At 44.3% G+C, this 24,745-nt stretch overlaps 1 protein-coding gene across 1 annotated transcript in view; it reads right to left on the reverse strand.

The window, feature by feature from the left end:
* The window catches only part of Pde6a (phosphodiesterase 6A), a 91,329-nt gene that overhangs the window by 14,190 nt on the left and 52,394 nt on the right, over positions 1-24,745 (reverse strand). Inside the window, exons 8-18 of the mRNA XM_008837912.1 lie at positions 20,379-20,445; positions 15,985-16,032; positions 15,332-15,481; positions 14,463-14,606; positions 12,371-12,436; positions 12,063-12,209; positions 10,703-10,810; positions 6,773-6,882; positions 5,128-5,215; positions 4,864-4,964; positions 4,594-4,701 (exon numbers count right to left, since the gene is read on the reverse strand). Coding sequence (XP_008836134.1) covers positions 4,594-4,701; positions 4,864-4,964; positions 5,128-5,215; positions 6,773-6,882; positions 10,703-10,810; positions 12,063-12,209; positions 12,371-12,436; positions 14,463-14,606; positions 15,332-15,481; positions 15,985-16,032; positions 20,379-20,445 — 1,137 coding nt within the window. The remainder of the gene's footprint in view (positions 1-4,593; positions 4,702-4,863; positions 4,965-5,127; positions 5,216-6,772; positions 6,883-10,702; positions 10,811-12,062; positions 12,210-12,370; positions 12,437-14,462; positions 14,607-15,331; positions 15,482-15,984; positions 16,033-20,378; positions 20,446-24,745) is intronic.

Genomic DNA, 24,745 nt, shown 5'->3' on the forward strand with positions numbered 1-24,745 from the left:
GAGCTGGGCAGAGGTATAACTTAGTAGTAGAGTCCTTGCCTAGCATCATGAGCTTTGATCCTTCCAGCACTTAAAAAAAAAAAATACATCAGGACCAGACAGTTTCAGTACTTGCTATGGAAGGCTGCCTTTGTGTTATAACATGGCAGAGACCCAAGATACAGATAAATCCTCTGAAGAAAGTTATGATTGTTAAATCACATGTCTTTGATCTCGCCTACCTGCTTAGCAGCCCAGGACAAAATTTTCCATGTTTTATGCCTTGTTTTGTTTTTAAAATACTGCATATTAATAATATGGTGTAATAGAAATGTATTTGGCTTTTGTCCTCAGTTTCTTGCACACAGACCCTGAAACTCTTGGAATTTTCTGAGTAATGGGAGCCTTGTTTTCAGTGAGCTCCTTTTGATCATGTCTGATTTATACCAATGAGATGGCTTAGGACAGAGTCCTAGATAGCCTTGGACTGAAGCAGGAGGACTAGCTGATTCTAGGACTGGAACTTTTAGCCCTACTCACCAACTTCTCGAAAAGGGAGAATGAACAGAGATTGAGCTATATTAAGACTTTTGAGCTAAACATGGTGGTGCATGCCTTTAATCCCAGCACCAGAGAAGCAGAGGTAGATCTCTGTGAGTTCAAACGAGGCCAGTCTGGTCTACACAGTGAACTGACCTTGTGTAGAAAAGAGTGGGAAGGGTAGTGCTAGAGAGATAGCTCAGCAGTTAAGAGTGTTTGCTGCTCTTGCAGAGGATCTGGATTTGGTTCCTAGCACCCATCAGGTAGCTCACAACTGCCTGTGACTGCAAAGCCTCTGGCCTCCCCCTGCATGTGCATATCCACACACAGACACTCATCTAAATATAATTTTAAAATAAAATAAATCTTAACCCCCCCCAAACCAAAACATTTTAGAACAAGTAGACTTGAGCTTCCAGGTTAGTAAACATCTGCATGCGGGAAAGGCGCTGTGCCCGACTCCTCCCTGTGTTCCCTTCATCTGGTCATTTATCTGCAGCCATCGTATCCTTTATAATGAACTGGCAAATGCAAGTAAAGTATTTCCCTGAGTTCTGTAAGCCATCTAGAAAATTATAGAAACTGGAAAGGAAGCCAAGTTTATGAAAAATATGTGAGACCCAGACAGATGATTTGCATCAGAAATGAAGGTGGGGTTGAGGGCTCAGCACAGTGTAGAGCACTTGCCTAAGCATGTGCCAGACCTTGATTTTCATCCCCAGCACTGAAGAAAGAAAGAAAGGGATGAGAGCAACCTAGTAGGAATGAGCTCTTAAATTGTAGGATCTGATCCCACTCCAGGCAGGTAGGTCAGCAATGAATCAAATTGTAGGACACCCAGCTCAGAGCACAGAGAATCACAGAGTGTGGAAAAGAAGCCCACACACTCCGTGTCAGAAGCGTTCCCTGTGAGAATGTAGAGAAATGTGTGTTTAAACAGATTATAGAAGACACGGAAGGCCTGAAGCCCTTTTCATGCTTATAATGTGTTGACTAGAAGAAGCTTTGAAGAAACCAGCATTTCTCTGGTTTATGGCCTAAAGGTTTTAGCAACTGGTCAAAGTCCTGTTGTAGGAAGATCCAAGTAAGGGAAGAATGTACCTTTACTCTGTAAAGTGGGCACAGGGTGGGGAATGCCTCACCCACTGAGCTTCTGCTTTTTCAAGAAGATTAGTATTACGAAAGAGAACACTGATCCCTTTAAGACTACCCACACCCATAAATGCCTTTGGGCTTTGCGTTCCCTTGGGAATATGTGTATTCAGGCTAGAAATTGCTCTTTAGACTATCTTGTCTTCTTTTTTTTTTAGGATTTTATTTTCATTGTTATATATGTGGGGAAACGGGTGCCCACAGAGGTGAGAGGAGGGTGTTGGATCCCCTGGAGCTTGAGTTACAGGTAGTTGTGAGCCCACCATGAATGCTGAAAACAGAACTCAGATCCCCTGTAAGAGCAACCAAGCACCTTTAACCACTGAGTCATCTCGCCAGGCCCTGCCTTGGCTTTTATAAATGACTGGTCTTAAGTCTTTAGTGGTGGGACTGTTGGGTCAAAGCAAGGACTTTTGCAGTTTTGACAGTGTTAAATTTTGGAAATGAATGTCCCCCATAGGCCTGTGTGTTGAATGCTTAGTGTCCAACTGGTAGTTCTATTTTGGGAGGTTCTGGAAACTCTAGGAGATGGGACTTAGCTAGAAGAAATAGGAACTGTGCCCTTTTTCTGAGCCCTCCCTTCCCCTCTCTCTCCTTGGTGTCCTCTGTGAGGTGAAAAAGATTCGCCATCATATCATCCTACTCTCAAGGGCCAAGCTGGCCTTGAACTTGCTCCAATCCCATCTCTGCCTCCCAAGTGTTGAGACTATAGCCATGTGTTAGCACACCTCGCTCTTCTTGCCTTCAAGTTGTTCTTTCAGATGTTTGGTCAAGGCTATGCCAGAGAAACTAATACAGAAAATTGCTACCCAGGAGCAAGGTTATTGCTGTGGCTACCTGAAAATGTCACTTGTGAATGAAAGTTCCCAGAAAAACTGCATCCTGAAACTGAACTTTTTGCAAAAGCTAATCAACTGATTAGAACTTCAGTGATTGTGGAGAGCTTGGAGTGTTGCAGGTCCAAAGCCTAATTACAATTTATCTTAGGCTATCGTTAGCCCCCTAACTAGCCACTCTTTGCCCACCTGTTTCTGACTTAACATATTGTGACTAACAGATAAAATCCTACTGGAATGCATTAATAAAACCCTAGTTCCCACCAACCAAAAGACTGTCACTGATAGCATTTGAGGCCTGTAGCCGAGATTCTCTCTTGTTGTAATTGCCTACTTAATGTTTCTACCAATGTATTTGAAATGTGTTCATTTCTTTGTTCTATTACTATAAAAACATCCTGAAACTGCTTCCATGTCGGAACATGTAATTTGGAGTAACCTGAATCTGTGTTCCAGGGCTGTGGTCACTCATATTTCGCTCCAGAATCTATCTCTCCTCCTCTTTGAAGAGAGAGTTATACTTTTCTTCAACACATTCTTGGGCCTTTGAATTGGTCTGTGGGAGAAATTTGAATGAGTTTGGAGAAGCAGCCTAGTAGAAGCCAAAGGTGCCATAAGCAAAGCACAGAGGGTGATTATGATCAGTGCTCAGAAGACCACATGCTGATAGAAACAGGAACAGAGAATTCACTCATGGATTAGAAGTCACTCATGTTACATTCTGACAAATCATTTGTCTATATTTTATGTTCTGAGACTTTGAGTGAGATTGAATTTAAAAGTAATGATCTAATTTGGAGGAAATTTCAAGACAACCTATCATTCAGGCCATGGCATGGATACTGCTGGATACTTTTAGTCAGATTTGCAGCTAGAATTGGGAACAAACAAGAGCAAAAGGATTTGAAAAATGTGCAGTCTGGCCAGAAAAAGCATGAACTGAAACCTAAGGACAAAGAAGTCTGCTTTTTAAAGATGAAGCTACAGGCTTTGCACTGGAACAAAAGGAAAGAAACCTCAAGGTTATCACGGCCAGACCCCATCCATTTGTCCCCCTCCAGTTTAACTCAGGAAACAGCTAAGGTCTCTCAAGTTTGGGTCACAGCTGTCATAGCTTCACAAGATAATTCATATAGATACTATTGCCCTGCTGTCCTCAAGGAGACTGTGCCTACGTACATTTACGTAGCAAATCTATGTAGTGAATGCCACTGCCCCACCCCTCACTCTTTTAAGAAATCTTTTTAAAAAAAACACTTATAAATTTTTTAATTTTTTTTAAAATTTTATGTGTATGAGTGTATAGTCTAGGCTGGCCTTAACGCAGAGATCTGCTTACCTCTGCCTCCTAAGAGTTGGGATTAAAGATGTATACTACCATGCCCAGGTCCATGTAGTGTTGGACCTGACACATAACAGAGGTCCTCACCAAATAGGCTAGGCTGGCTGGCCAGTGAGCATCAGGGATCTGCTTGCCTCTATCTCCCCAGTGCTGGGATTATAAGCATGCTCCACTATGCCCGGTTTTTGTTACATAGTTTCTGGGAATTGAACTCAGGTCCTCATGCTTATATGAAACACCTAAATATTTTGAGTGATGTAGCTATTATTTACACTATCATTAGTAGATATTTTGTTTCATCAAAAACTTAGAAGTTTTGCTAGGCATGGTGGCACGTGCTTTCAATCCTAGCACTTGGGAGGCAGAGGCAAGCAGATCTCTGTGAGATTGAGTCCAGCCTGGTCTACATAGCCAGTGCCAGGCCAGCTGGGGTTACCCCTGTCTCAAAAAGACCAAAAAAAAAAAAAAATAAACAACTTGCAAGTTTTACCACTTTGCTACTCAAATCCTGTATCTTGTAATTGAAATACTTTTAATGCAGAGATATGAAACAATATATTGTCTTATATTTTCAGTGCTAAAATAAAAGTTCAACATATATCATAACTTGTGCCTTTCAGTTTGGACATAACTTCATGCTTCCTTATGTGAGAGGCCCCCAAAATGAGAGCAACAAGAGCTGTCAGGGCAGCCTCTCCCCTCTTGACCCCAGGCTGCTGAGGGCTGAGCCCTGCCTCAACTCACATAACAATTTCCTTGCGCGTCTGCTCCAGCATCATGTACTGGGTCCACTCCTGAGTGTTCTCATATGTTTTTGACTGGTCTACAATCTTCTGGAACATTGTCCTCTTCCTGCAAAACATACCAGTTTATAAAAGAGAAAATTGTAAGAATAAGGCAACACCTAGGTCATGTTCTTTGTAGTGTTGAACTTGATACATAACAAAGATCAGTTGGAACTATGGCATTTATTATTACAGTCATTGTTGATATTAAGTGAGGAGAAATACCAACTTGAAATACAGGGCAAGGTCTGTGGCGATGATTGCAATGTCCATCATGTGGATTGCATGTTCATGCTGATGGCGATTCAGGTTTTGAAAGATATTCAAGCTCTACGGAGAAAGGCAGAGACGTTTGGGGCAATAGTGCTAGCAGCAAAGTCACTCTCCTTCCAGTGGCCACCCTAACCGATGGTAGGGAATGAGAGCCCCAGCCAACGGAGACAAGGCTGCCTGGACACACTCAGGCTTCTTGTGAGGTGGGGATTCATCTTACCTCATCTCTCAGCAGTGTTTTGCCAAACTCCAAGTGATGTCTTTCCAAGATGGAGGACCCATGGAGCTTGGCCAGTGGGTTCTGTGATCTGAATGAGAGAGAGAATATCAACATGGAATGGCCAAGGTGAAGGTTAAAGACATTATAATCCAGTCCTGCTGCCTCCTAATTTTGAAGGCAGAGACTGAGCAGGAAGGACCTTGTATAAGATCACAGTGAGGCAAGGAAGATAAGGAGTAGATATCAAGTTTCCTAACTCTGTCTTTGCCTTACTTCACAGGTGACTGTGATCCTCTTCTGGGTCATGGATTCTTTAGAGACTCTGTTACCCAGGAAAAGGACACAAGCACATACATGGCCACATGCTATTATAGAGAGCTATGTATCCCCCGTAGCCATTCATGGACCACAGCACTGATCGTGCTTTGGAGATATTCAAGTCTAGGGGAAGTCACTGAATTCCTGCAAAGAATGTTTGTTTCTTTTCTTTATTTGAAACTTTTTTTGAGACAGGGTCTCCCTGTAACCCCAGCTGTCCTGAAACTATGTAGTCTAAGCTGGCCTGGATCTTACAGAAATCCACTTACCTCTGCCTCTTGAGTGCTGGGATTAAAGGTTTACACCACCATGCCTAGCTCCACAAATACTTTTTGAATATTTACTATACTGTGCCTACTGCTCAGAGTCCCACAGTGTAAAATGTAAACATGATCTCTTACTTTGGAGCAGCCTGGGAGTAGTGAGAAAAGGTAGAAAGACATGAATTCTAGTGCTCAGAATGTCTTACAGGCTACAGGGCCTGAACAGACCCGGTGTTTTTATGTAATGTGAGGTAGCACCTCTCTCTGGTCTTCCCAGATCAAACGTTGTAATGACGTTCTAATGAGATGATGCTTCAAGGACAGTGGTCCAGAGGCTGACTGGAGTATCAGCTCTGTGAGGATATGGGCTGTGTTGTTTGTTATAAACACAAGGTGAATGGATGAACTTTTTCAGTTACTAATATGTTGGCTCAAATTAGTAGGTAAGGCACAGAAAGAAAAGAGTGAACGGGTTTAATGTTTTAACTCCCTATTGCTATTATAACAAACTGTCACCCACTTGATGACTTAAAGCAACAAAAATGTACTGCTGTACAGCTCTGGAACTGAGATATCCAATATGGGTCCCACGGACGCCATCTTCCCGGCGGCCCTGGAGGGAACAGTTTCCTTGTGCCTTCCATCTCCTAGGAGTCCCTTGCATTCCATGCTGGTAGCCCCCTCTGTCATCTTCAAAGGTAGCATCTTGTGTCTTCCTAATGCCCCACCTCATTCTTATCGGGACCCTTTGGATTCCAGGAGGTCTATCCATCATCCTAGCTCATAGCTCAAGTTCCTCAGTTCAGTCACAACTGAAAGGTCCCCTTTGGGTGTCAGTCAACATTCTCAGGCTCCTGAATTTGGGGTGTGGACATTTTCAGGAAGTCATTATTCCATTTGTTTCAGGAGTGGACCCAGAGCTTAAGCACAGGAGAAAGTGGGAGGCTAAGGACAGCAGGACTTTTCTCTTGCAAGGCAGTCCAGGGCTGTGCAGATAATGAACAATGGATAATGAATCTGAGGGAAAGGCAGGAGGGGAGTGGGGGAAGTAAGGGCTGACTCACTTCATCTGGTAGAGGTTGTTGGTGCCTCTGTGGTCAATGTCATGGCAGAAGGCAGCAGTGACCATGGCCAAGGCCTCTAGGTCAGTGAAGTATTGCTTCAGCTTTCCTGTCTGGGGGCGGAATAGTGGAGGCACAAGTCACTACTCTTTCATGGGGTGGAGGCAGGGCAGGGAGGCAGGTAAGAGGGCGAGCCTGGGGCCTACACAGGTAAGTCTGATATTTTCTTTGAGACAAGATCTCATGTGTCCCAGGTTGGCTTAGAACTGTATTTCTAGAAAATTTTTTGTTACATTTATTTATGTGTGTGTGTGTGTGTGTGTGTGTGTGTGTGTGTGTGCGCGCGCGCGCGCGCGCATGTGGAGGTCAAAGGGTAGCTTGGAGGAGCTGATTCTCTCCCTCTACCAGGAGGAGATAGGTCACGGGGATAAAAGGTTATCAGTTTGGTAGCAAGTGGTAGCAGAGGCCCCCTGCAGCTGCCTGCAGAGCCTGCCTACACCCGCCGCTGCGGAGAGAGAGAGAGACCTGCCGCCCAGCAAACCTGCTAAGCCATCTTGCCAACCCTGACAAAGAACCCTCCATGTAGTTGAGGATGACCTTCCACTTCTGATCCTCCTGCCTCCATCTCCCTAGTGCTGGGATTACAGGCATGTACCATCGTGCCCAATTTATACGGTGCTCAGGATCAAGTCTGGGGCTTTGTGCTTGTTACTCCAGCACTCCACCAACTGAGCTATATCCCCCAGCCAGGTCTGAGCTTGTCTATCTCTAGCTCCACAGGGTGACCAGAGGTTTGCCCTTCCTAGACTGTGGAGTCTCAAGACTAGAACTGAAACTGGTCCAGGCAAACAAGGACAACTGGTCACCCCATTCCACCCTCTGAGCCTCAGTGTCCTCAGTATCTGTGCCCAGGGGGTAGAGGGTATTAGACAACATGACTGTTGAGAAACTCCCGTCCAGTGTGTCACTTGTGAGGTCTTTGAACGTGGTCAGACTGGTAAAGCTAACTTTCCAAACTTGATCTACCAGTTGAGGCACAGCCCAGAGGGATCTCTGTAGTGGACCCCTTCAAACACTTCACACTTGTTTATGCTAGGGTTGACATGAAGGTGGGGAAAATGCTGTAGAACTGGCACTGACTCTACAAAATAAGCCAAACTGCCAGGTGACATCATAGGCTGTGATGATGGGGCTGGAGGATAGCAGTTTAAGTTATCTTCAAGCTCCATGGAGAATGTGAGGCCAGCTTGGGCTATGTGAAAAAAAAAAAAAAAAAAAAAAAAAAAAAAAAGGAAAAGGAACAACCTGAAAGGGGGACAGTAGGGAACAGATGTTACCTAAAAGAAGGAGGGAAGGAGGGAGGGAAGGGAAGGGAAGGAGGGAGGGAAGGGAAGGGAAGGAAGGAGGGAAAGGAAGGAAGGAAGGAGGGAAGGGAAGAGAACTCCAATCTAAATGGTGCTGTCACTTTCTGGTGACCTGGCCAGAACTGCTTCCAGGCCCCTAGCATGAGCTTGGATGTGACCTTGCTTGGCCTGCAGGGAAAAAACAAAGACAAGGAATATGAGCCCCACAGACATGGCACGACCTCTGTGGAGAAACACTCCATAAGATATTATGGGCTCCGAAATCTCAGTCAAAAGTACTGACACCAATATACCAAGGCCATCCAAAGCCACTGCAGCAGTGTTTGTCATACTGAAAGATTGCAAACAACCCCCATATCCAGCCATTGGATAGTAGGGAGAGAAACTGTAGCACAACAAACTACAGTCAGTTCTCTGCATCTATGGGCTCCACATCTGTGTATCTAACAAATTGTGGACCAAAAAATTTTTTTAATTGTTTCCTAGAGGGCTGGGGATATAGCTCTGTTGGTAGAATGCTTGCCTAGCGTGCACCTGGGCTCCATCTCCAGTAGCATGTAAACTGATTGTGGTGGTGCACCTCTCTAATCCCAATACTCAGGGGTAGAAGCAGGAGGATCATAAATTCAAGGTCATCCTCGGCTACATAGAGTTTGAGGCCAACCTGGGCTACATGAGACCCTGTCTCAAACAAAACTGTGTCTGTACCAAACATGTACAGACTTTTCCTTCTTGTTATTTCCTAAGCGGTACAGTAGAACAACTGTATAGCACTGCCACTTTGTACGTAGTCTGGAGAGTGTTTAAAGTATTCGGTAGGAAATGGGTTTGGTGGCCCATGCCTATAATCCTACCACTCGGGAAGCTGAGGCAGGACAGTCATCTGAGCTACATAACAAGACACGGTTTCAAACAAAGAATATACAGGAGAATATGCAAAGCCTACATGCAAATGTTCTGCTGTTTTATATAAGGAACTTAACCATCCACCAATTTCTGGTATGGGGGTGTCCTAGGACAAATCCCACCACAGACATCAAGGGACAACTGTACTGTGCAGCAATAAAAACATGAACAGATGAACCTCAGAGGCACTGTGCTGAGTGAAATAAGCCAGACACAAAAGAACAAAGTTGTGATTCACTAACACACAGCACACAGAGTAGTCAGGTTTGCAGAGATAGGAAAGAACAATACTCTGTGACTCACTGACCCAAAGCAACTAACATAGTCAAGTTTGTAAAGATGGAACATAGAAAGGGGTTTATGGGGCTAGGAGAGATCAGAGTCATTGTTTAATGAGTACACAGAGCTTCCATTTGAGAAAGTGAAATGTTCTAGAGATGGATCCCGGAAAAGGCCATGCAATATTGTGAACATTGCTACTGGATTGCACATCTAAAAATAATTTTAGTGGTAAGTTTTATGTTTTACTTGTAATAGAAACGATGCTTCATATATGTGTGTTTATGTGATAAAAGAATCTGATTGATTATATATAATGGAAGGATATAGTACATGTAATTTTTTTTTTTTTTGTCTTTTTGAGACAGGGTCTCCCTGTAGCCCCAGCCGTCCTGGAATGCACCATGTAGACCAGGCTGCCTTGAACTCACAGAGATCCACCTGCTTCTGCCTCCCGAGTTCTGAGATTAAAGGTGTGCGCCACCACGCCCAGCTGTATATGTAATATTTTTAAGAATATTTTTATTATTCCAAAGAGAGGCAATTTTAACACATTTTTCCAGAAATAATTTGAAGCAGGGCACATAAAAATATACACACAATGAAGCTGAAGGGTGGAAAAGGAGGGATAAGAAATCTAAGGCCAAGGCTATGTGCATATGTAATATTTTTTAAATTGAAAATATAGAATATTCCTTTGGTCATGAAAAACATGTGATGTGTATGCCTCGGTGTATATGTACAAAAAGAAAATCTGAAGGATTTGTGCCATGGTTATCATTAAATAGCTAAACTTTTTACTTCTTACACATTCTCTATTCTTGGGATTTTGTTGTTGCTATTGTTTTAGGTTTTTCTACACAGTTTTGCTGTATGGTTCAAACTGACTTGCTCGGGCCTCCTGAGTGCTGTGATTACAGGTTTGTTCCCCCATGGCCAGCTTATTTGTGGAACTGTTTTATGCATGTGTAACTTTTGGAATTTTTTTTTCAGTGCTGGGAACTGAACTTCCTACTTAAGAACACTACCACTGAGCTACATTCCCATTCCTAGTTTTGCAATTTTTAAAAATTATTTAAATTTTTAATGTGTATGAGTGTTTTGCTGCATGTATATAAGTGCACCATGTATACATTGCATACGCAATTCCTGTAGAGGCAGAAGAGAGCGAGTATCAGATGTCCTTAGAATGGTTATGCGTTATGGACAGTTGTGAGCTGCCGTGTGGGTGCTGAGAACCAAACACAGGTCCTCTGCAAGAGCAGCTGGTGCTTTTTACTGCTGAGCCATCCCTCCAGCTCCTGCTTTTGAAATTCTTATAAGGCAATAAATGAAAATGCCCAGAACCAAGACCAGTCTCCCCGGCCCTGCGGCCCCTCCATACCACCAGCAAGGAGAACATGGTCTGCCCCACGTTGAAGCCATGCCGCCAGTTGTGGTAGGTGATCCTTCGGTAGCCCTTGCTCAGGGAGTACATGAACCGCACCAGGGCCTGTGAATACACACATCAGTGAGTCAGCATGTGCCTGGCCATGTGACCCGGACCTCCCTAGTAAGGCCCAAGGTCCTCCAGGTATGTCATTAACCCAGAGGGCAGAAACTAGCAATAGAGACAAAAGCATTATGAAGGCACCTTGCAAACTACTCCATACTATGAAAATATGGTGTTAGAAACAGGAGCTGCCTGTTTCACAGGTTGAACTCCTCAATCATTCCTAGATGTGCCCTAGAAAACAACTGTCCAGGGAGGAAAACAACCTTGGCTCTCAAACTAGAGTGATGTCAGAGTCGCTGGAGGGAGGTCTTATTAGTTTCAGATTCTTTGGACCTGGGTAGCAATAGGGTTATGTGAGTCTGTTGGACAGGGGTATAGGGTGTAAAGCAAATGGTTAGTCTGACAATGTCCTGGGTGGTGCTGATGTGGTCTGGGCAACCCTTTGAAAGCTACTACTTTAACCAAAGTCTGGGGAAGTTTTGTGCGCCCTTCTCCCTCTATACATACCCCTTCTCTGCCTGCTTCCCATCCACAGTGCACTTTTGTAAGGGACCCTGGGGGGAAAGAGGCCAGTTCCCAGGAACTTAACTGACATCTCTCACCCTTGTGAGACCTTCAGAGCTCAGTGCCTCAGAACCTGCTGCAAAAAGACAGCATGCAGGACCTCAGTCCAGAGAGGAACAGCACCTCCCCTAACAGGACCCCTGCCAGGCAGCAGACCCAGCCAGGCAGCAGGACCCAGCTAGGCAGCAGGCCAGTACCCCAATTGCAAAGAGAGAAAGAGAGAGACAGAGAGACAGAGACAGAGAGACAGAGACAGAGAGCGACAGAGAGACAGAGACAGAGAGAGACAGAGAGAGAGAAAGAGAGAAAAGAAGCTGTGTATACCCAGAAGGCTGAGGCAGGACAAATAACTATGAGCTCAAGGCCAGGCCAGACAAGGCTGCAGAGTGGGAACCTGTCTTAAAAAATGAAAAGGTTGGGGGCTGGAGAGATAGCCCAGAGGTTAAAAACACCGACTTTTCTTGCAGAAGACCTGGGTTCGAATCCCAGCACCCACATGGCAGCTAACAACTGTCCGTAACTCCAGTTCCAGGAGATCCGACAGTCTCTTCTGTCCTCCTTGGGCATTGCACAACACGGGTGCACTGACCTACATGCAGGCAATACATGCATACACATAAAATAAAAATAATAAATAAAATATTTTTTAAAAATGAAAAGGTGAAATGAGAGATCTGGGCCTCACCTCTTGTGGGATGTGGAACTTGTCCACCACTTTGAGCTCATAATACATCTGTATCCCACACTTGACCAGCTCCAACTCTGTGAGGGGCAAATCGCTGAAGTGGAACTTATTAATTTCATATTTCTCTGCATCTGGCAGCTCTCCTTGCTGTATCAGGAGTGGAATCCAGTGATTAGGGGACATGAAGTGTTCTTGGGTCCCCTGCCCTTAGGTCTGCTGGGAGAGGACAAAGAGGGAAAGGACACAGAGAGCCACCCACACACACCAGGAACAGGGCAGTTCTATTGTACCAGGACCAGGCCGCTCACCAGGATCTCTGCCAGTTCCTCTTCCTCACATTCCCATGGCTCTTTCCCATACACCTCTCTGGTTTTCTGCCAAGATAGCAAAAGGAAATAGAGAAAAAGCAATAGGCTATGACATCAAGAGCCTAAGGAGGCCTCCACTTTCCGTTTCAACTTTGCTCCTTCCTCCAAGTCCTCACGACAGAATCGCCTGCTCAGAGGCTGCCATTCAATATGCACTGACAATGAGTCATGCGATTTGGAGCCAGATACCTGCATTCAACTTCAGGCTCTGCCATTTTCTAATTGTGATACTCAATGCTTCTGAACCTTGATTTCCTCATCCATTAAATGGGGATAATAGAAGTCCTTAACTGATATGTTTCATTGTAGAGTTCTGGGGATGGAACCCAGGCCTTGCCCATGCTAGGAAAGGACTTTACCATTGAGCTACAACCCCATGGTCTTGTCTTTCAGACAGGCTCTCACTGTAGTCCAGGCTGGCTGAAACTTGCTGGCCTGCAACATTTGATCCTCCAGCCTCACCTTCCTGAGTGTTGGAATTATGGGCATGCCCAACCATGCCTAGTTTGCAAACTCGTTTTTAAACAAAATACGCACAGTAGCCAGACTTAGTGGCAAACATCTGTAAACTCAGCACTCGGAGACTAAGGCAAAAGGATCACAGGCTTGAGGCCAAGTCTCCATAAAAAATTCCAGATCACTGCAGCCCATATAGCCAAACCCTGTCTCAAAAAACAAATAAACAAAAACCCAAAACAAGAGTACAAATAAAATAAGCATGTAAGTCATTGTCCTGGAACAGTACTAAAATAAGACAATATTGTTGTTTACAAGCTTATTGCTCCTGACTGGGAAGGAGGCTTTGGCTGTAGTCTTAGTTCTTTAATTTGCTGTGTGACCTGAGGCAAGTTCTTCCTCTCTCTGGGCCCATTTTCCCAGTGCCAGAGGAAGAGGGAGCATGGGCCCAGCTAGTTGTTTCTAATTTCTTAATCCAGAGCAAAATCTGTCAGCTTCCAACAGGTTCACTATGCAGTGCCTCCATCTGGTTGCATATCGATCACTTGCCAGGATTATGGCTTGAGCTGAGCAAACATGAGGCAGTCATCTAAATTGGGTGCTTTCTCCTGTGAATTGATCATTTGTGGGTAAGAAATGATCAGATATGCTTTGGTATCTTCCAAGATTAAGAAATGCCCTTGTGGGGCTAGAGAGATGGCTTAGCAGTTAAGATCAGTGATTGCTCTTGCAGAGGACCTGCGTTCGATTCCCAGCACCCACGTGGCAGCTAACAATCATCCGTAACTCCATTTTCAGGGGATTCGATGACCTCTTCTGATCTCTACAGGCATTGCACGACATGGGTGCATTTATACACATGCAGACAATACACTCATACTGATAAAATAAAAATAATGAATAAAATCTTTATTATAAAATACAAAAGGAACAAATAGCTTTGGGCTAGGGATGTAACTCAGTGGTAGACTGCTTACATAGCATGCACAAAGCCCTGGATTCCATCCCTAGCACAGCATAACCAGGCATGGCAGTGCACACCTGCAATCTCAGGTAGAGGCAGGAGGACCTTCAAGGCCAGTCTGGACTTTTTGAGACCCTGTCTAAAAAAAGGAAAGAAAAGAAGAGGCCTCTGAGGCTGCACATGGTAGTGCACACATGTAATCCTAGCACTTGGAGGCAGAAGTAGGAGGATTGCCATATGTTTGAGAACAGCCTGGACTACTAGCAAGACCGTGTGTCAAAAACGACAGTAATGAAACATGAAGAAGGGAAAGGAAGGAGGGAGACAGTCAGGAAAGGAAAGGAAGGGAAATGAAAAGTAGGGAAGGGAAGGGACATCCAAGAACACTGGCCTGAGTTGTTTCAAATTACAAGGCAGTCATTATTGGCTACTCTCTCCTGCTCACCCATCCATTCACTCAACTTTAAGACCTGCCAGATCTCTGTTTTAGGTGGGAGCGATGGGGCTGATCCCAGGCATGCTAGGCTGTGCCTCATGGACTTCACGCCTGGCCTCTGGCTGGCCAGTCTTCAAACCACACTCTACCAGAGTGGAAGTGAGAATGTTACACACCAGGATCTTCTGAATCTCTTCATTGTTACACTTCACATGATATTTTACGATGTCCTGGAAGATAGCCTTCCTATTTTCAAGCCTGTTCATAGACTCATAGGTGTCAGGATTTAAGACAGACCAGCCCAGGAACTGAGTCAAAGACTGCAAAGAAAGAAAGGAAGGATTAAAGGCAGCCGTAGCCGGATCCTGACGCTAACTTAAGGCAATGACTGTTTTCTCAGCTATAAAATGGGGTTGAAAAGCTGTATGCCACCCATTAAGCAGGACATGATAATGAATGTAGATACATTTTAAAATATATATTTATTATTTTTATTTTATGTGTATGAGTGCATCGCCTACATGTATGTGACTGCACCCGTGTCGTGCAATGCTGCGGAGGTCAGAAGAGGGCTTTGGATTCCCCTGGAACTGGAGTTAAGGACAGTTCATAGCTGCCATTGTGGGTGCTGGGAATCGAACCTGGGTCCTCTGCAACAGCAATCAGTGCTCTTAACCACCGAGCCATCTCTCCAGCCCCGAATGTAGATACATTTTAAATGAAGCTTTTATGTACAGTAATGTCAAATGAAAGCCAGAGGTTCTTTGTGTAGCAAACAGAAAGTACATAGGGATTCTCTACTTTCTGATCAGTTCTCAAGTGAAATTAAAACTGCTCTAGAACTGTGAAGTGTATTGACCATGTGAGGGAGACAGTGCAGAGGTGAGTGTGGAGAAGGTGGCTGTCCCAGCTCCTTTGTGGACTCCCATCCCTCCCAGATGGTCAGGCAGCTGCACACCAGGATTCCACCACACAGCTCTGGAGGCCAAGCCTGAAGCTGGCAAACTCTGAACCACAGTACCAAGGGCCGCCCAGCACCCTGCACCTCCATGAGGGTCTCGTCCATTTCGTCAAAGGGCTTGCCATCTTTGCGGTTGTAAAATGTAGCCACGCCAACAATCTCTTCCTTCTTGTTCACGATTGGCATGGAAAGGACGTTTTTAATCATCCATCCAGACTCATCCAGAGGCTCTTTCTACAAGACAACAGAGGGTTTTAGGACTCTACCAGTTCCAGGCTGCACAGGTAGCTGGGACAGACTTGGGCTGCAGCAGAACCTTGACTGCCTGGCTCAGCAGGGCCTATGAAAGCACGGGAACTTGTGCTTCCATGGGATTAGCTGGCTACAAACATTGTGAACAGCCTGTGTAGCCAGAGCGTGTTATACCAGGAGCTATGATTTCCACCCTAAAGACGTAAAGGCTGAATGTGCCAGGCATGATGTTAGATACTGGGAACAGAAACACTCCAGAAAGGAAGTGGCCTAACAAAGTCCTGAGGTCAGAAAGCAAAGGATAGAGTATTAAAACTGAAAGGGACCTTGGCCATTACCCTCCTTCCACTGGCGTATGGCTTTGCTCCACATAAGTTTTCACTATTTTGACACCTTCTCAGGCAGGTAGGCAAATTCTGGTGTATTCTCTCTTTTTAGAGAGAAAAAAGATCATGTGACTAAGAGAACAAATAAAAGTGGCTTACTTGGAATGCAAAAAAGTCCTCTGCAGGCGCGTTCATTATATTGCAGATCTGCAACCCAGGAAAGAACAATGGAGCTGGTCAGACCTGAGCAGGTGCCCAGCAAGCTCTACTCATGAATCAGAATGCACATCCTTGCCCAAGGCTGTGTGCTCCTGTCATCGGATGGAAAGACCCACAATAGCTTCGGGTTATTAACTGAGGTTACTGGATGGGAAAAAAAAAATCACCTTATAGATATTACTTCTCACTCTGTCACATTCTCAAATCATTTCTAAGCTTTTAAAAGCTAAGTGTGAACCGGGCATGGTGGCATGCCTTTAATGCCAGGCAGAAGCAGGCAGATCTCTGAGGTCAAGGCTAGCCTGGACTATATAACAAGTTCCAGGCCAGCTGTGGCTATAGGGAGACCCTGTCTCAAAAAGACCAAAAAAGCAAAAAAGCAAAAAAGCTGGTGTACAAGGTACAACTTATCATCATTAATAACCGTGCAGTATCCCATTTCACGGCTCTTTTTGTTGGATATTTGGGTTGTCCAGTTTTGTGTGTGTATGGTGTGTTTCTTTTTTCTTTTTGAGATTCAGTCTCATTGTATGGCATAGGCTGGCCTGAAACTTGCAGCCCTTCCGCCTCTACCTCCCAAGTACTGAGATTAAAGCACACACCATAACACTGCTCTCTACATCTTCAGTTCAGTTACTTTGGAGTTGTTTTGTTTGTCTGGGCAGGATAGAATTTTTTTCCTGGGATACAAAGCAGAATAAAAATAAAAGGTGTTTCAGCTCTGGTTCTATACTGCTAGATTTCGCCCCTGAAGACTGGATCATTCTGTTTTGGAGCCCCCAGCAGGGCCACTGTGCACACTTAGGTAGTGTGCACACTGTAGTGTGTGCATGTAGGTAGTGTGCACCCTGCAAAGAGGCAAGTGGTGAGTGGGAGCAGAAATCACTGTGAAGGAACTTCCTTCTTTCAGTTCCCAAGACAACTTCCACATGGGCTGGCAGCAGCCCCGCCTGCCACCGCAGACGTAGGCTGCCTGGTCAGACGGGGTGAGCTGTCCCTGCCCCTGTCCCTGATTACTCGCTCTTTCCAGCCTGTGCTGGGATCAAGTTCATCAGGTGCTCCTAATTGCTACCTCTCCCAGAGCTACTTCCCCTCAACCCAGGGACATTCTCCAACCTCTTCCACAACCTTGCCAGTGAAATCCTTCAACTGGCATGGTCACCATAGCAACTGTCCAGGCATGCATTCTCCTTCCTCTTGTCTTGTCTACCTGCCCATCAGTTGCCTTCCTGCTGGTTTCTGCCTCCACTTTGCTACACATCGGTTTTTACAAGGCCCTGAGGCCCACATAACCTACAAGCTCACCTGGTCTTCCTCCCTGCTGAAACTTCCTCCTTGGTTGCCCTGACACTTCATGTTTGGTTCTCCAAACCATTTTTGCCTCTCTTGTTTCTCCTTTACACACTCTTCTTTCTCCGTATGCTCTGGAAATCCCGGCATCCTCCACTATTGTACCCATGACCCTCTCGCTAGGTGACTTCATCTGTGGTTTCAAGTACTGCCTGATCCTGAGCGTCTCCAGAGCTCTATCTCCATGCTCCTCTCTCCATAACATCAGAACTGTCTCTTTGTCCACCTTCTGGACATGCGCTTCTGAGAAACTTCTCCACTCCACCTTTTCTGAAAGTGACCTCATTTTATATCTATACTCAACCACAGTGCTGAGCCCATCTGGAAGCATGAGATTAGCTGACTCTTCTCTCTACCCTCTGGCTTACGATCAATCACAGATCAATCACTGAGTCCTGCCCGCTTTGCCTTCTCAGTGTGAGATCTGACCTCAAGTTTCATCTGCATCTCATCTCTGTTGAAGTGGTGAGGGTTAAATAAGCACATTTATCTTGGGTCTACCTCATTACCAGCACTGGGTAGCTCAATGATGCCAGTATGCTTTTCTGTGTCTGCCTTTGTTAAGATTGGTTTTTGGTTTTTTGCTTCTTTGTTTGTTTGTGAGTCTTATTCAGTCCGGGTTGGCTGTGAATTTACTATATAGCTAAAGATGACCTTGAACTTCTGATCTTCTGGCCTCCTGCTCTTGAAAGCTGGGATCACAGGAGTGCATTGCTATGCCTGGTTTGTTGCATGGAATGCTGGGCTCCCTGTGTGCTAGATAAGCACTACCAACTGAGCTTCATCCAGCTCCTTTTGATGAAATTCTCACTTCTTACTTAGACTGTGCACTAGTCACTTTTTCTCCAATCTCCCCCTTCAGATCCATTTTCTATAGAGTTGCCAGATTTATTTTGTTAAAATGAAAACTGGCTATGCTAATCTCCTGCTTAAAAAAGTCACTTGAGGATTAAAGTCCCAGGCTTTGACATGGCATCCAAGGCCCACTATGATCTGGCTCCTTCCTTCCTCTCAAGCTGCCTCTCAATCTGTCTCAGTCTAATACTCCAGTGATGTTTAAGGCACACCATATGTTGCTCCCAAGGTCTGTGCCCAGGTCTGTACACTGCTGAAATCTGAATATGGAAGATGCCCCAGAGAATCATGGGCAAAAACTTGGTGCTGGGATAGAGAGATGGCTCAGCGATTAAAAACATTGGTTGTTCTTGCAGAAGACCTGGGTTCGAATCCCAGCACCCACATGGCAGCTAACGACTGTCCGTAACTCCAGTTCCAGGGGATCCGACAGCCTCTTCTGTCCTCTACAGTACTGCACGACTTGGGTGCACTTACCTACATGCAGGCAATGCACACATACACATAAAATAAAAATAATAAATAAAATATATTAAAAAAAAACTTGGTGCTCAGTGAGGTCCTGCTGGGAAGTGGTGGAAAGTTTAAGAAGTGGACCTAGTAAATGATCTTTAGTCACTGGGGCATGCATTGAAGGGGTATTGTAACCCGTCCCTCCTCTTCCCCTCTCCTTTTTGGCTTCCTGGCTATCACCATGCTTTACCATAGGCAAAAAGCAATGGAGCCATCTGGTCATGGCTCCAAAATAACTAAATGTGAGCCAAAATAACTAAATGGAATATTTGGGTTTTTTAAGGGGGGGAGTCTTTTTGAGATAGGGTCTCCCCATAGGTCCAGTTGGCCTGGAACTCACTATATAGACCAGGGTGGCCTTGAACTCACAAGAGGCCTGCCTCTGCCTCCTGAGTGTTGGGATTAAAGGCATGTTCTACCACATGTGGCATAAATGGTATATCTGTTAGCATCACAGAAAGCTGCCTGGCACCCATGCTGGTTCCTCTACCCAGAATACCCTTTCCTGTCTCACTTGCATAGGGTCTATTGACTTTAAATTTTAACTCAGACTAACACATTCTAGGAAATGAAGACTGGTTTAGATGTCCCCAGAATATAGCATGGACATCTCTTTTCTGGCCTTATCACTTTTTAGTGTATCTATTGATAAAAATGCCTCTTTGATTATGTGCTTTAGAATAGAGACTACTTCATTCATCAACTACTTCTGTGTACTCAAGTCTCTGCTTAGCACATAGAAAATGCCCAGCAAGTGAACGTCTGTGTCTGCCACACTGCTGTGGGACCCAGGGGATGCCATGGGTCACTCCACACTTGGCCCTGTGTACTGGAGCATTGTTATGATTTGAATGTGAAGTGCTGCCCCAGGCTCCTGTTTTGAAGGCTTGGTCTCCAGTTGGTGTTATGTTGGAAATATGAAGAGGTGGGAGCCAGCAAGAGGAAGTAGGTGGCGGGGGGGGGGGGGGGGGGTTGATGATTATACCGGGTCCCTGGCCAGGTATTTTGTCACAGGAATGAAAAGTCTAACACAGGCGTAGTGGGAGGTAACACACTGGAATGCTGCCGTGTGCATAGGTATGTCTGGAAAGGAGGCAGGAGGGAAGGCTGGGAATGGCAATCAAATCTAGTATAAGAGCTTGGTACTTAGTGTCTCGAGAGTCTGGTAGAACAGGTAGCCATGACAACCCTGACATATTTGCAGAAATCTCTTTAGTTGTCAGCAACCACATACCCCTCTCCATGTAAGACTATCTCAATTTGCTATTTCCCCAAATGTCAATTCTCTGCTCTTTTCTGTGAGTCAGCTGTTGAGTGAATTGGAAAAACAGAGTGGTAGGCTTTAGAAAGTAACACCGCTCTCATTCTCATATTCATTCTCTCTCTCTCTCTCTCTCTCTCTCTCTCTCTCTCTCTGACAGGGTTGCCTTGTATTCCCAGCTGGGCCTGAAACTTGCTATGTAGATAAGGCTGACCTCTGACCTTGATCGCATAGAGAGTCGCCTGCTGGGACTAAAGGTGTGCACCACATTTCCCACGTCCCACTCCCTTGATCTGAAATCCTTTCATTCTCTCAACTGATTCAAACTCTCCCCTTTCCAAGTTGTGTCACTTACCAGGCCATTTTGGGCAACATAAGTGGGGAGACCACTTACTAGAGCCCAGTGATCAGGAGGTGGATTCCTGTAAAGGCCAAACAGAAACAGTGACTTTCAATTCAGGGACTGCATCCCACTCCCCCATCCCTGTGTCCCCCCACCTTCCATTGGCCCCAGCCCCTGCTTCCATTCTCTGCAGCTGCCTGAACCCAGAAACTGGCCAACCATGTGAACCGTGAACTCAGAAACAGAGGAGAGGGTAGGGATGGTCCTGAAGTCGACGTCCAAACATTCATTCCACTGATGGTTACTGACTGCTGAGCAAAACCAGAAGCCATGTCTTCCCTCACACAGTGGAGAGGAAAAGCCCGCTAATGGCGAGCTGCTCCCAGATACCAAGCACTAAGCTAAGCATTCCACATATTTATTTCTAGGAAAAGCAGTAACATTACAGCTTCTGGATTTACAGTCATGTGCTGCATAACCACTTCAGTCAACAGTGGGCTACACACGACAGTGCTCCTGTAAGACTGCACACGAGTAATACATAAGGACAGTCTATGGTATTCATACTATGTAAAAGCCACCTGGCAATGCATTTCTCAAAATGTGACCCCTTCCTTAAGGAGATACATGATTTGATTGCTTTTTGCCTGGCTGTTGTGAGAAAAAAAAGTATACACAGAAAAATGCATAACAACCTTGATTAGTCATTAGTAAATGCATAACAACCTTGATCAGTCATTAGAAAGTGGGCATCAGGGCTGGGGAGATGGTACAATAGATAGTAAGAGCTCTTGCTGCACAAACATGAGGACCTGAGACTAGATCCCAGCACCCAAGACAAAGCTGAGTGTGGCTGCAGGTGCCGGGACTATCAAGCCTGAAAATCCTATGCAAGTCAAAATTGGTACTGTCAGCAAGTTGGAAGCTCCAGCTCTCACAGCCTCTTTCTAACCCCAAAGGAAACCATTATTTTAGCATGGTAATTACATCTGTGCTTTTCAGAGTGTTTTACCATGTACATAATACATCCCTGTACCCTCTAATTTGATTTGCCTGTTTTTCAACTTCATTTAGATAGAACTATTCAATGTTTATTATTTTGTTTGACTTCTTTCTTGTGTTGCTATAATTCATCTGTTTCATTGATGTACAGTTTTCCCTCCTGCTACAGTAGCACGACTTAACCATTCACATGTTGCTGGTCACTGCATCTCCGTTCCAGTTTGGGACTAGTTGAAGAGTACCACTATCTCAGTTCTGTGTGCTATGGTATATGCCTAGGGAGAAATTCTGGGTCATAAGTTGTGCATTTTTTAATTTGTTAGATAAGGCCAAACAATTTTCTAAGTACTTGTACCAATTTGCAGCCCATCAGTGGTACATTACAGAATTCCTTTGCTCCACATCCCTGTCAACATTTAGCATTTTCAGACTTTAAATTATAGCCCCTCTGATGGGTCTGAGGATATCATCACAGTGGTTTTATTTTGCCTTTCTCTGCAAAACTGATGAACTGGGGTGCCTCCTGCTAATGTGTGTTTGGATGGATCGCGTCTGTGAACTTCCTGTTCATGTCTTTTTCTTATTTTTTTTGTAGTGCTTCTTTTTTTTTTATCGACTTAGAGGCATTTTTGGTATAATCTTGATATTACAGTTATTTATGTTGCAAATATCACCTCACACCATGATTTTTTTTTTTACACTTTATAGGAATCAATCTTCCAGGTGTGTTCAGTGATTTTCACCTCCTTATATTCTGCTTTGGTTTGAGTGATGCATAGTCTTTTCCAATAATGGACCATGGCTGACCTGTGTGATCAGCAGAATATGATGGAGATGAATCTGTGATCATTTTTAAGATTAAAACTGTTTTTTAGTTATATGTATGTGTGTTTGTTGCTGTGTGTATCTGTGCATATGCGTGCCCAAGGAAACCAGAAGATGGCATAGATTCCCTGAAGCTGGAATTACAGGTGGTTGTGAGCTGCCCAGTGTGGGTGCTGGGAACCTGACGTGGGTCCTCTGGAAGAGCAGCAAGCACTCTTACCCACTGAGCTATCTCTCCAGTCCCAAACATTATTCTGAGACTAAACCTTGAAGGCCACTGCCACTTTCACTTGTGTGCTCTGGGGACATCATCATCATGTCATAGGTAAATCAAGTTGCCTTTTGTGAGGCCTCCTGATAACATCCAGCACCAACTTGCCAGTCATGCGAGCAAGCTTCTAGGGAAGCAGAGCTCCAGTTCCAACCTCAGCTTCATCTCTGCATGACCACAGCTCTAGTCTTCATTTGACTGCAGCCTCATGAACCACTCCAGGCTGAAATGGCTCAGCCACACCTGAATTCCACAGAATAACATACAACAAAGAGAGATGATATAATATTATTGCTATATTGATATAATATTAAGAGATATTATAATATTATTATTAATATTGATGATAATAATATTATAATATTATTAGTTTAGGGATGACATGTTAGGTGTGTGTTCATTAATATAATCCCAAATAGTATATTGTGATATAAATAGAAGTTTTTATTCTTCATTTTTTAGTTGTCTTTCTGGTATTTAAAATTTTTGATTTCAAGATTTAAAATATATATTTTATGTGTATGCCTATGTGCCTGGGTGTATGTACACCATGTGTGTACAGGAACCCATAGAGATCAGAGGACATCAGATTCTCTGAAACTAGAACTATAGATGGCAGTGCCATGTGGGTGCTGGGAACTGAACCTGGGTCCTCTGCAAGAGTGGTAAGTGCTCTTAATCACTGAGCCATCTCTCTAGCACCTCATTTGGTAGCTTAAAAAGTTATTTTTGTGTGAGTGTGGGTGCCCATGCCATGGCACATGTGTAGAGTCAAAGGACAGCTTTGGAGAGTCTGCTCTCTTCTTCCTCTGTGGGTTGTGGGGAACTTAGGTTGCCAGGCTTCATTCAGGGCAAGCATTTACCCACTGAGGCGTCTCAATAGCCCAGAAGTTCATGTTATTAATGCCACTGAATGTATCAATATTTTAATTTATTAATGCTGCTTTTAGATCCCTATTTAAATTGTGGGGTTTTCTTGGGGGAGTCATTTTGGTCTTTTTGAGACAGAGTTTCCCTGTAGCCCCAGCTGGCCTAGACTTGGTATGGAGGCCTCCAACTCCCTACAATTCAGATCTCTAACCCACCTAGGATTAAATTTGTATTATTTATTTTTGATACATGGATCGTGTTTCTTCTCTTATGGATAACCACTTATTTTAATTTTATCTATTACTATTATTGTGTATGTACCTATGGTGTGTGTGTGAGGGGGGGGAAACAGGTGTGCACAAGCCACTCTCAAGTGTGAGGTCAAAGGATAACTTTCAGGAATCGATTCTCTCCTTCCACCATAAGATCTGAAAACTGAACTCAGGTCATCAGGCTTGCACAGCAAGCAGTTTTTACCCACTGAACCATTTTGCTGGACCAGGGAGCCTGTGCTACATAGCATTAGTTGTCAACTTGACACACCTGGGTAGAGGGAGCCTCAATTGAGGAATTTCCTCCATTGGACTAGCCTGTGACCATGTCTGTGAAGTATTTTGATTGTTGAGTGATGTGGAAGGGCCCAGCCCACTGTGGGTAGTGCCACCCCTGGGCAGGTTGTTCTGCATTGTATAAGAAATCAGGCTGAGCATGGGCCAGGGGAGCAAGTCTGTAAGTGGTGCTCCTCCGTGGCCTGTGCTTCAGCTCCTGCCTCCAGGAATTCCTATCTTGGGCTCCCTGATGAATTGTGACCTAAGAGATGTAAGTCAAATAAACCCTTTCCTTCCCAAGTTGATATTGGTCAGAGTATTTTGTCACAGCAATACAGAAACAAACTAGAACAACGCCCATTTATGTAAGGATAATTTATTGAAAAGACCATTCTCTTCCCCTTCTGCCTTGCAATGGATGTTTTTCATACATTATTAAGGATATACAGACATATAAATATATACATGCATATATTTATATATCTGTTTCTGACTCTTTGTTCTGTCCCACTGATCTGTTCATCTGCCCTTGTACCATTACCACATAGTTCTAATTACCATAGCTTTAGAGTAATTTCTGATATGTGGTAGAACCAGTCCTTATGTCTTGTTATTCTTCAAACCCACCTTGTCTAATCTTGGCTCTTTTCATTTTCACATAAATTTTGTAACTAGTTTATTAGGTTCACAACCTGGAAAAATTCTTCTGTGGTTTTGCCTTAGATCATATCAAATCCATAAGTTAATTGGAAAGAATATATTCACAACATTGAGCTATTCATCCATGAACATGGCATACCTCTGCATCTACTTGAATTTCCTTTAATTCATAGTTTCTTTAATTTCTTTCAAGATTTTGTTTT

The sequence above is a fragment of the Nannospalax galili genome, unplaced genomic scaffold, assembly GCF_000622305.1.
Source record: "Nannospalax galili isolate Female #2095 unplaced genomic scaffold, S.galili_v1.0 scaffold19, whole genome shotgun sequence".
In the NCBI taxonomy this organism is placed as follows: domain Eukaryota; kingdom Metazoa; phylum Chordata; class Mammalia; order Rodentia; family Spalacidae; genus Nannospalax; species Nannospalax galili.